Source organism: Bombina bombina, chromosome 5 (assembly GCF_027579735.1).
Source record: "Bombina bombina isolate aBomBom1 chromosome 5, aBomBom1.pri, whole genome shotgun sequence".
Taxonomy (NCBI): Eukaryota; Metazoa; Chordata; class Amphibia; order Anura; family Bombinatoridae; genus Bombina; species Bombina bombina.
The window spans coordinates 165,252,412-165,264,738 of NC_069503.1; the positions used below are offsets into that span (position 1 = coordinate 165,252,412).

General features: G+C 41.3%; 1 protein-coding gene across 2 annotated transcripts in view; it reads right to left on the reverse strand.

The window, feature by feature from the left end:
* The window catches only part of CRHR2 (corticotropin releasing hormone receptor 2), a 403,668-nt gene that overhangs the window by 154,443 nt on the left and 236,898 nt on the right, over positions 1-12,327 (reverse strand). For both annotated transcript variants that reach the window (XM_053712941.1, XM_053712942.1), the window contains one exon: positions 11,981-12,087. In XM_053712941.1, coding sequence (XP_053568916.1) covers positions 11,981-12,087 — 107 coding nt within the window. The remainder of the gene's footprint in view (positions 1-11,980; positions 12,088-12,327) is intronic.

Sequence of the window (12,327 nt, forward strand, 5' to 3'; positions counted from 1 at the left end):
AATTTCCTTCTATTATCATTTTCCTTCATTCTCTTGGTATCTTTTGTTGAAAAGCAGAGCCATAAGATTAGGAGCCGGCCCGTTTCTGGAGCACTATATGACATCAGTTTTGCAAGAATGTTATCCATTTGCAAGAGCACTCGATTGCAGCACTATTTCCTGCCATGTAGTGCTACAGACAAATTAAACACATAATATAATGGGAACAAAGCAAATTTTATAATAGAAGTAAATTGTAATCTTTTTTTTATACCTTTAACTTCTGATATGGCTGTGAGGTTGGCTCGTCAGCAATAAAAATAAAGAGCAATTTTTAACAAGAACCTTCAGTTTGCACTGCACACTTAAATTTACTGATAACCATAATGTTTTTCTGTTCCATCCAAAGTTTCAGATTTAATTAAAGTGCATTGCTGTTCCTGTGCTGTACAACTCGTTTTCGGGTTTTTTTCTGTGAAAGTTGTCCCTATCAGCCAATGAGCAGTATAATTCCAGTGCTCTGTTTTGTTTGAACATTTTATTTTTAAAGAAACTACTTTCTTTTACCAAATAAGTGTTCAATATAAATTTCACTTTAAACTAACATTATGACAGTGACTAGCCTTGTTGTTTGCTGACTAAAGCCCAGATTTGCTCCTCCAAATAAGGCTAATAATGGGTGGAGTTTGGCTATATACACATGCAATAAAAATGATGTTATTTTGCTTTAAAAACATTTAGGGAGTAGATTTAACAAAGGTCGCGCGGACATGATTTGTTGGTGAAATGCTTGTGCAATGCCACCCCCTTGCTAGCAGAGGCTGTCAATCATCCCGATCGTATCGGAGCAGGGCGATTTCAGTCCGCCACCTTTTAGGTATAATCGCTGCTTCTTAAACTCTTAACGACACACGTCGTACAGGGTACGTCATACAAAAACTGGTCTTTAAACACCAACGATGTACCCTGTTTGTCGTCAGGGGTTTAAAGCATCTGGAAGCGATCCTGATCGCTTCCAGCCGCTTTCAAGGTATTGCCGTGATGCCTCGATATTAAGGCATCACTGCAATAACCTTTTTTTTGCACACCGATGCAGAGTGAGCTACTCTGTGGCCCTCTCTGCATCGGCCAGCGATGGTGGCGATCGTTGGTGGGTGGGAGCCATTGCAGGGAGGCGGGTGGGCGGCACATCACTGGTGAATTTTCGTTCCGACCAGCAGCTGTAGCTGTCGGGTGCGCGCAGGAGCGCGCGGGAGGTGAGGGGCTGGTGCGCGCGTGTGTGTGCGCCCGTGCGCGCCCGCGATCTAGCCAAATTACAAAATTACTGAAGTGGTGGGAGAGAGTGCTGGGAGAGGGTGGTGGGTGGCAGAGGAGGGGGGGATACTTTTTCAAAAGGAATCTGGGAGGGGGAGGGGGAGGGGGGAGGGTATGGAAGGGGGGCAGCTACACTACAGAAAAAAGTAGGTTTCATTTTTAAAAAGCCACATTTGTTTGCAAATAGTTAGTGGGGGGAGGGTTAGAGAGCTCTTTGGGGGTGATCAGGGAGGTTGGGGGCTAAGGGGGGATACTTCATAGCAGAATATATATATATATATATATATATATATATAAAACATTAAAAAACAATAATAAAAAAGTATTTTATTTCAGTACTGCCAGTACTTAAGATGGCAGGGACAATTGTGGGGTGGGGGATGGAACAGAGCTGTTTGGGAGGGATAAGGGGGTGGGATGTGTCAGGTGGAAGGCTGATCTCTACCTTAAAGCTAAAATTAACCCTTCAAGCTACCTAATTAACCCTGTCACTGCTGGGCATAATACAAGTGTGGTGCGCAGCGGCATTTAGCGGCCTTCTAATTACCAAAAAGCAATGCCAAAGCCATATATGTCTGCTATTTCTGAACAAAGGGGATCCCAGAGAAGCATTTACAACAATTTGTGCCATAATTGCACAAGCTGTTTGTAAATAATTTCAGTGAGAAACCCAAAGTTAGTGAAAAAGTTAACGATTTTTTTTTATTTGATCGAATTTGGCGGTGAAATGGTGACATGAAATATATCAAAATGGGCCTAAATCGGGGGGGGGGCGGGGCCGGCTGTTGAGGAGACTGGACGTGTTTTTATGCAGCTCCAGGTTCTCTTATATACATACATGGTTTAATGTATGCATAAAAGATTTAAATGTTTGCTATGATACAGCAGCAGACAACTATAACCTATTCTTAACTTTTGGAAACTAAAGTTATAACATTTTGTGAATCTGAAGCTGATACTATCTACTAGCCAGCGCCACGTGGAGAGACCACATAAGCTTCTACAGCCAAATTGATCTGCCGATATGGAAGCACTAAATCTATGGGAACAGCAAACCCAACAATGTCTGGAGCGACATTTTCAGAGTATGAAGGAAGATCTCACGGCTTTATTAGTGGCCCTCTCGCCGTTGCTGAGACATGAGGCTGTAAAATCTAACCGAGTACCAAGCGAGGAGTTCTGCACCTTATTTGGATTTATGCTACAAGAAGACCCAGGGATCCCCTCTGGAGATCTTATGATGAGTCACGGCTATGGTATCCCAGAACGAACTCTAGATCTCAATCATCCACCGACTTCACATGCCGACATGGAGGCTAAAGAGGCATGGCGTCCTGATACCGTGCGCATACATACCGATATATTTCTAATGGCTTTGTCTCCCCCTCTGGGACCTATAGTTCAGCCTCAGGAGGTCCTACCAACTTGCAAGAACCACCTCCTGGAGGAGACCGTTTAATTGACCTCAACTAGTCATGCACCATCTGCACGGAGAGGAGACCTAGCCTGGAAGCGATCCATCACTGAAGAGACCTCATTCACTCGGGAGTCTCTGAGATCACCCGGACCTGTGACACTGATCGATATCCACCCTAACGCTCCTGATGGCCACTCTTCTTTGCGGTTAACCTGGGGACCCTCAGATTTTGGAGTGGCAACAGTAGAGGGAAAGACTCCGGTTATACATCAAACAGGTACAACTAACCATCCCATAGGTGTCCCGGAGTTTCGGTATTACCCGTCCCTAAGGGCCTCTACAATACTAAAGTGGGGAAGCGGAGGACTGATGTATTTCTCCTTTCCTTTCATAAAGATTTGGCTTGTCATCCTGGATCTGAAGCCTAGCTCACCCAATAAAATTTTTTGGACTTTAGATTTTACCCTGCTACATAGGATCAGATATGGCATTGGTTAATTTTATGTATGCCCCAGAACATCTGCCCTAGCATGATAATATTTTTCTTGATGTGGGCACTTTGTCTGACTGCTAGCTTACATAAGCACCGTTTATAATTCAACCCTAATGTCAGCTTTGTTATTGTATTACTTTATGCTACATGCCTTAAAAGTTCCATAGAATAGTTACTTTATATATAGTAGTCCTGCAATAGCAGATTGCATCTTTTTTTTCTTTTTTTTCTCCTTATATTTTATTGCACTGTATTGCTATGCTAATGTGATATAGGATCCTGTTATCGCTAATTGTTCCATTTAGATTAGATTTAAGTACAGCTTGCATATAGTAACAGGTTACATACAGTTTACAGCTCCGGATGGGTCATGCAACCCTTGACTCTCCTATTCTACATAGATGCTACAGCCCTGTAGGAATTGGCCGATCACAAGGAATTTTTATAGCTACATAGTGAACCAATATGTTTTTATTTGACTACACTCCCCACACTAACTATAGTGACAGTTTGCCAGCTTTTTAGGCTTTAGGTCATAAACCTCTCAGTGCTATACACCCTCTTTCTGTTTGGCCATCACTGTTGTAATGTTTATTTCTCTATGCATTGCTCTTATTTTCAGGAGGACTCTCTATGATGGATTTTCCCTTCTTTCAGTTTACTCTAGTTATTCAATAATACTGACCCATATTGCTCTTGCCTCCATACAAGCTGATAATTTATAAAAATATATCTAGTCATTGTCTCCTAGCAGTTCGCTACCCCAGATGTCGGCCTCCAGGATTGAAACATGCGGACTTAGGATTCCAGATACTATTTTATATCTATTACTGTCAATATTGGCTCATAGAAATCTGCTGTTGGAGGTTATCAGTTTCTCCTGTTAAGTGTAGTCAGTCCACGGGTCATCCATTACTTATGGGATATTAACTCCTCCCCAACAGGAAGTGCAAGAGGATCACCCAAGCAGAGCTGCTATATAGCTCCTCCCCTCTACGTCACACCCAGTCATTCTCTTGCACCCAACTAATAGATAGGATGTGTGAGAGGACTGTGGTGATTAAACTTAGTTTTTATATCTTCAATCAAAAGTTTGTTATTTTAAACGGCACCGGAGTGTGTTGTTTTCTTCTCAGGCAGAATTTGAAGAAGAATCTACCTGAGTTTTTTTGTATGATCTTAGCGGACGTAACTAAGATCCATTTGCTGTTCTCGGCCATTCTGAGGAGTAAGGTAACTTCAGATCAGGGGACAGCGGGCAGGTTCACCTGCAAAGAGGTATGTTGCAGTATATTATTTTCTAAGGAATGGAATTGACTGAGAAAATACTGCTAATACCAATATAATGTAAGTACAGCCTTAAATGCAGTAGTAGCAACTGGTATCAGGCTGATATGTATGTATGTTTTACACTTAAGTATTTCTGGGGAATGGCATTTCACTGGGAAAATACTGTATGCATATAACTTTTAGCCTAACTTGCAGTGTGAACGACTAGCAGCAGGCTTTTAATGACATTTCATATGTAAGATTTTAAACGTTTGCTGGCATGTTAAATCGTTTAATTATCTGAGGTACTTGGTGAAAAATTGTTTTGGCCGTTATTTTCCACATGGCTGTCGTTTGTTTTAAATTAAAACAGTTTACTGAGCTTCCCTCACTGTTGTATTGTGAGTGGGAGGGGCCTATTTTGGCGCTTTTGCTACGCATCAGAAATTCAGTCACAGTCTGCCTTTTTTTCCCTGCATGATCCAGGACGTCTCCTCAGAGCTCAGGGGTCTTCAAAACTTGTTTTGAGGGAGGTAATCACTCACAGCAGACCTGTGAGACTGTGCTTTGACTGTGATAAAAACGCTTATATTTTCAATTGTTATACGTTTTTTCTGATATTAAGGGTTAATCATCCATTGCTAATGAGTGCAATCCTTTGCTAAATTTATGCTTTTACTGTGAAAATTTGGTTTCTATAACTAATCCGGTTCTTGTTATTCAACTGTGACAGTTTTTCTGTGCTTCTTAAAGGCACAGTAACGTTTTCCATATTGCTTGTAAATTTAGTTGAAAAGTATTTCCAAGCTTGCTAGTCTAATTGCTAGTTTGTTAAACATGTCTGACACAGAGGAATCTCTTTGTGTAATATGTTCAAAAGCCAAGGTGGAGCCCAATAGAAATTTATGTACTAATTGCATTGATGCTACTTTAAATAAAAATCAATCTGTACATGTTAAGCAACATTCACCAGACAAAGAGGGGGAAGTTATGCCGACTAACTTGCCTCACGTGTCAGTACCTGCATCTCCCGCTCAGGAGGTGCGTGATATTGTAACGCCAAGTACATCAGGGCGGCCATTACAAATCACTCTACAAGACATGGCTAATGTTATGACTGAAGTTTTGTCTAAATTGCCAGAACTTAGGGGTAAACGAGATCACTCTGGGGTGAGAACAGAGTGCGCTGATAATGCTAGGGCCATGTCTGATACTGCGTCACAATTTGCAGAACATGAGGACGGAGAGCTTCATTCTGCGGGTGACGGATCTGATCCAAATAAACTGGATTCAGACATTTCAAATTTTAAGTTTAAGCTGGAAAACCTCCGTGTATTGTTAGGGGAGGTGTTAGCGGCTCTGAATGATTGTAACACAGTTGCAATCCCAGAGAAAATGTGTAGGTTGGATAAATATTTTGCGGTACCGACGAGTACTGACGTTTTTCCTATACCTAAGAGACTTACTGAAATTGTTACTAAGGAGTGGGATAGACCCGGTGTGCCTTTCTCGCCCCCTCCTATATTCAGAAAAATGTTTCCAATAGACGCCACCACACGGGACTTATGGCAAACGGTCCCTAAGGTGGAGGGAGCAGTTTCTACTTTAGCTAAGCGTACCACTATCCCGGTGGAGGATAGCTGTGCTTTTTCAGATCCAATGGATAAAAAGTTAGAGGGTTACCTTAAGAAAATGTTTGTTCAACAAGGTTTTATATTGCAACCCCTTGCATGCATTGCGCCTGTCACGGCTGCGGCAGCATTTTGGTTTGAGTCTCTGGAAGAGACCCTTGACTCAGCGCCATTAGATGAGATTACACACAAGCTTAAAACCCTTAAGCTAGCTAATTCATTTATTTCTGATGCCGTAGTACATTTAACTAAACTTATGGCTAAGAATTCCGGATTCGCCATTCAGGCACGCAGAGCGCTGTGGCTAAAATCCTGGTCAGCTGATGTTACTTCTAAATCTAAATTACTTAACATACCTTTCAAGGGGCAGACTTTATTCGGGCCCGGTTTGAAAGAAATTATCGCTGATATTACGGGAGGTAAAGGCCATGCCCTGCCTCAAGACAGAGCCAAACCTAGGGCTAGACAGTCTAATTTTCGTGCCTTTCGTAACTTCAAGGCAGGAGCAGCATCAACTTCCTCTGCTCCAAAACAGGAAGGAGCTGTTGCTCGCTACAGACAAGGCTGGAAACCTAACCAGACCTGGAACAAGGGCAAGCAGGCCAGAAAACCTGCTGCTGCCCCTAAGACAGCATGAAGTGAGGGCCCCCGATCCGGGAACGGATCTAGTGGGGGGCAGACTCTCTCTCTTCACCCAGGCTTGGGCAAGAGATGTCCAGGATCCCTGGGCGTTGGAGATCATATCTCAGGGATATCTTCTGGACTTCAAAGCTTCTCCTCCACAAGGGAGATTTCATCTTTCAAGGTTGTCAACAAACCAGATAAAGAGAGAGGCGTTTCTACGCTGTGTACAAGACCTTTTACTAATGGGAGTGATCCACTCAGTTCCGCAGTCGGAACACGGACAAGGGTTTTACTCAAATCTGTTTGTGGTTCCCAAAAAAGAGGGAACCTTCAGACCAATATTGGATTTAAAGATCCTAAACAAATTCCTAAGAGTTCCATCGTTCAAAATGGAAACTATTCGGACAATCTTACCCATGATCCAAAGAGGTCAGTACATGACCACAGTGGATTTAAAGGATGCTTACCTTCACATACCGATTCACAAAGAACATTACCGGTATCTAAGGTTTGCCTTCCTAGACAGGCATTACCAGTTTGTAGCTCTTCCATTCGGGTTGGCTACGGCTCCAAGAATCTTTACAAAGGTTCTGGGCTCTCTTCTGGCGGTACTAAGACCACGAGGAATTTCGGTGGCTCCGTACCTAGACGACATTCTGATACAAGCGTCAAGCTTTCAAACTGCCAAGTCTCATACAGAGTTAGTACTGGCATTTCTAAGGTCGCATGGGTGGAAAGTGAACGAGGAAAAGAGTTCTCTCTTACCACTCACAAGAGTTCCCTTCTTGGGGACTCTTATAGATTCTGTAGAAATGAAAATTTACCTGACAGAGGACAGGCTAACAAAGCTTCTAAATGCTTGCCGTGTCCTTCATTCCATTCAACACCCGTCAGTGGCTCAATGCATGGAGGTAATCGGCTTAATGGTAGCGGCAATGGACATAGTTCCTTTTGCACGCCTGCATCTCAGACCGCTGCAATTGTGCATGCTAAGTCAGTGGAATGGGGATTACTCAGATTTGTCCCCTACGCTGAATCTGGATCAAGAGACCAGAGATTCTCTTCTATGGTGGCTTTTTCGGCCACATCTGTCCAGGGGGATGCCCTTCAGCAGACCAGACTGGACAATTGTAACAACAGACGCCAGCCTACTAGGTTGGGGCGCTGTCTGGAATTCCCTGAAGGCTCAGGGATCATGGACTCAAGAGGAGAGTCTCCTTCCAATAAACATTCTGGAATTGAGAGCAGTTCTCAATGCCCTTCTGGCTTGGCCTCAGTTGGCAACTCGGAGGTTCATCAGGTTTCAGTCGGACAACATCACGACTGTGGCTTACATCAACCATCAAGGAGGGACAAGGAGTTCCCTAGCGATGATGGAAGTATCAAAGATAATTCGCTGGGCAGAGTCTCACTCTTGCCACCTGTCAGCGATCCACATCCCAGGAGTGGAGAACTGGGAGGCGGATTTCCTAAGTCGCCAGACTTTTCATCCGGGGGAGTGGGAACTTCATCCGGAGGTCTTTGCCCAAATACTTCGACGATGGGGCAAACCAGATATGGATCTCATGGCGTCTCGCCAGAACGCCAAGCTTCCTTGTTACGGGTCCAGGTCCAGGGACCCGGGAGCGGTCCTGATAGATGCTTTGACAGCTCCTTGGACCTTCAGGATGGGTTATGTGTTTCCACCCTTCCCGATGCTTCCTCGTTTGATTGCCAGGATCAAACAAGAGAAAGCATCTGTGATTCTAATAGCGCCTGCATGGCCACGCAGGACCTGGTATGCAGATCTAGTGGACATGTCATCCTGTCCACCTTGGTCTCTGCCTCTGAGACAGGACCTTCTAATTCAGGGTCCTTTCAAACATCAAAATCTAATTTCTCTGAAGCTGACTGCATGGAAATTGAACGCTTGATTTTATCAAAGCGTGGATTTTCGGAGTCAGTAATTGATACCTTAATACAGGCTAGGAAACCTGTTACCAGGAAGATTTACCATAAGATATGTCGTAAATACTTACACTGGTGCGAATCCAAGAGTTACTCATGGAGTAAGGTTAGGATTCCTAGGATATTGTATTTTCTACAAGAAGGTTTAGAAAAGGGTTTATCTGCAAGTTCTTTAAAGGGACAGATCTCAGCTCTGTCCATCCTTTTACACAAACGTCTGTCAGAAGTTCCAGACGTTCAGGCTTTTTGTCAGGCTTTGGCTAGGATTAAGCCTGTGTTTAAGATTGTAGCTCCACCGTGGAGCTTAAACTTAGTTCTTAACGTTTTACAGGGTGTTCCGTTTGAACCCCTTCATTCCATTGATATCAAGCTGTTATCTTGGAAAGTTCTATTTTTAATGGCTATTTCCTCGGCTCGTAGAGTCTCTGAGTTATCAGCCTTACATTCTGATTCTCCTTATCTGATTTTTCATTCAGATAAGGTAGTTCTGCGTACTAAACCTGGGTTCTTACCTAAGGTAGTCACTAACAAGAATATCAATCAAGAGATTGTTGTTCCATCATTGTGCCCTAACCCTTCTTCAAAGAAGGAACGACTTCTGCACAATCTAGACGTAGTCCGTGCCCTGAAATTTTATTTACAGGCAACTAAGGATTTTCGACAAACTTCTTCCCTGTTTGTCGTTTATTCTGGACAGAGGAGAGGTCAAAAAGCATCTGCTACCTCTCTATCCTTTTGGCTTCGTAGCATAATACATTTAGCCTATGAGACTGCTGGACAGCAACCTCCTGAAAGGATTACAGCTCATTCTACTAGAGCTGTGGCTTCCACTTGGGCCTTTAAGAATGAGGCCTCTGTTGAACAGATTTGCAAGGCTGCAACTTGGTCTTCTCTTCATACTTTTTCCAAATTTTACAAATTTGACACTTTTGCTTCTTCGGAGGCTGTTTTTGGGAGAAAGGTTCTTCAGGCAGTGGTTCCTTCCGTATAAAGATCCTGCCTGTCCCTCCCGTCATCCGTGTACTTTAGCTTTGGTATTGGTATCCCATAAGTAATGGATGACCCGTGGACTGACTACACTTAACAGGAGAAAACATAATTTATGCTTACCTGATAAATTCCTTTCTCCTGTAGTGTAGTCAGTCCACGGCCCGCCCTGTTTTTTTATGGCAGGTCAAAATTTTAAATTATACTCCAGTCACCACTGCACCCTATAGTTTCTCCTTTCTCGTTTGGTTTTCGGTCGAATGACTGGGTGTGACATAGAGGGGAGGAGCTATATAGCAGCTCTGCTTGGGTGATCCTCTTGCACTTCCTGTTGGGGAGGAGTTAATATCCCATAAGTAATGGATGACCCGTGGACTGACTACACTACAGGAGAAAGGAATTTATCAGGTAAGCATAAATTATGTTTTTTCTGGGTCCCTTAAAAGTTAAATATATTTAAGATATCGCTTACTACTTATTCAGAGTTCAATAGAAGGTTTAATGTCATCTTCTTATTCTGTTTATATTAGTTCCAAGGCAGTGGGCGGCACCTATTAATATATACCTGAGGTCAGGTCCACTGTCTGCAGCCTAATGTTAAGCTAATAACTGAGGGTCAGCTTATGTTGTTCTAACTTTAGAGCTCAAGGTTACAAGTGTTGCCACTACATACCATATCTCTGTAATAGAACTCCCTTAACTACGCAATCTGCATATTTGCATTAATTATTAATGTTCACACAACCCCTCATTACATAGATTATGACAAACTTTGAAGGTGACACCAAAGCCAGACGATTAAGAGATCCTGCTATGATACAAATAAAGTCCCTATATTTATCCCTCACCCCTGACCTTTGCCTTTCCACGTTCCACCCGTTTATAGGCCCAAGTATCAGATATGGGGTATAACTGTCCCTATTTTATGGGTTGGTCCAGGACTCAGTCGCCTTCAACTTAAATATAACCCCTCACTTTATAATAGCTCTAAATAATTATTAATTATTCCTCAAGTCAACTGGAGTACTAAGTGTGCGAAGTTCATATTTTTCTTATGGTTCTGTGTTAGTACCGTATTGCATAGGCGTAGCTTATTTATTGTTATTACATGCATGTTAATGTCTTGGTCCTATATCTACAGTTTTTTATGAGAGGTTTAGTTTTGGGTTTTGGTAGTTCATATATGGGGAATTTCCCTTATAAGGCTCACAATATTAATGCAAAAAGGACCATTAAATGCAATAGATTTACATAATCAACAAATGCAAAATAAAAAGACAATGTTATAAAACTTAATCAGAATTTTAAATAAGCAGTAAGTTTTTGTTTATTTACTTGCAAATTTCAAAATGTCCTTCTATTTCCCCCCTGTATTACGTGACAGCCATCAGGCAATGTAGATACATGTAGAAACACTCCAGCCACCAACGATTTCTTTAAAAGACCTTTATTTTCATAGGTTGGGTCCTAAAGACAAGAGGAAAACATTTTCAAGCCTGCAAACGTTGTCCTCTTGCCTTTTGGACCTAACTTTTGAAAATAAAGGTCTTTTAAAGAAATCGTTGGTGGCTGGAGTGTTTCTACATACAGTATATCTACTTTGATAGTAAGGACCTGGCAAGTATGTTACTCTGGGCCCCTGCAAGGTGTGCTGTTTTCCCTGCTTTGTGGATTTACAGCCATCAGCCAATCACAGACTCATAAATGTATACACTGTGAACTCTTGCACATGCTCAGTAGGAAATGGTAACTCACAAACTGTGAATTTAAAAAGAATGGAAAGTTTTTTAAAACTGCATGCTCTATCTTAATCCTCAAAATGTAATTTTAACTTTAGTGTCACATCATTAGCATAAAGCATGTTTTCGCTTGTATAAATTGAAAGCAATTGCAAGACATTTGAAATATGACAAAAACATTTAAATAAAATATTTTTTCCCACATTCATATAATACTTCACCATTTTTACTGAAAAAGCAATATAAACGTGAAATAGTGAATGATAAGGGGAAGATTAATTACATCTACTAAGGTATGTTTGTATTTTTATAGTGTAATAAAAATAATATACAAAGCAGCACTGAGATGGTTAACAAGGTTAAGCAAGAAAATATTTAAATAAACAAGTTTTATTTTTCCTAAAACAGCATTTTCATTTTGCATTAAAAGTGCAACTTTTCTTTAACTTAACTAAATTATCTTATTAGCATTTATAATGCTGAAATTATTTTAGAAAGAGATTTTTACTTTGACATTATTAACTTTAAAATGTATTAGTAAACAACTGGCACTTGACTTTGGAATAGGGCATAGACTTACCTTAAGCACAAAAAAAGCAAAAAGGCAATAATCAATGCCAAAACCGATATACAATGCCCCAGGTAGTTTATGATGAGAGCAATCTTGTAATGCAGTGCATACTTCCTCTGCAGAAGAGAAGATAATAGGATTAAATTAGCATGACGCTCTGCAATAATGTTAGAGAACATTTAATCTGTTTAGGAAGCAGTGATTATTGTCCTTGACTAAGGCATAATCTTATAATCATGGTTCAATACATATTAATTTGGATTGAATAAAATCTATGGGTCTAAGGTATAATATTTTACAATTTTACACTGTTTGTTCAATACAATTCAATTTCTAATATATATATATATATATAT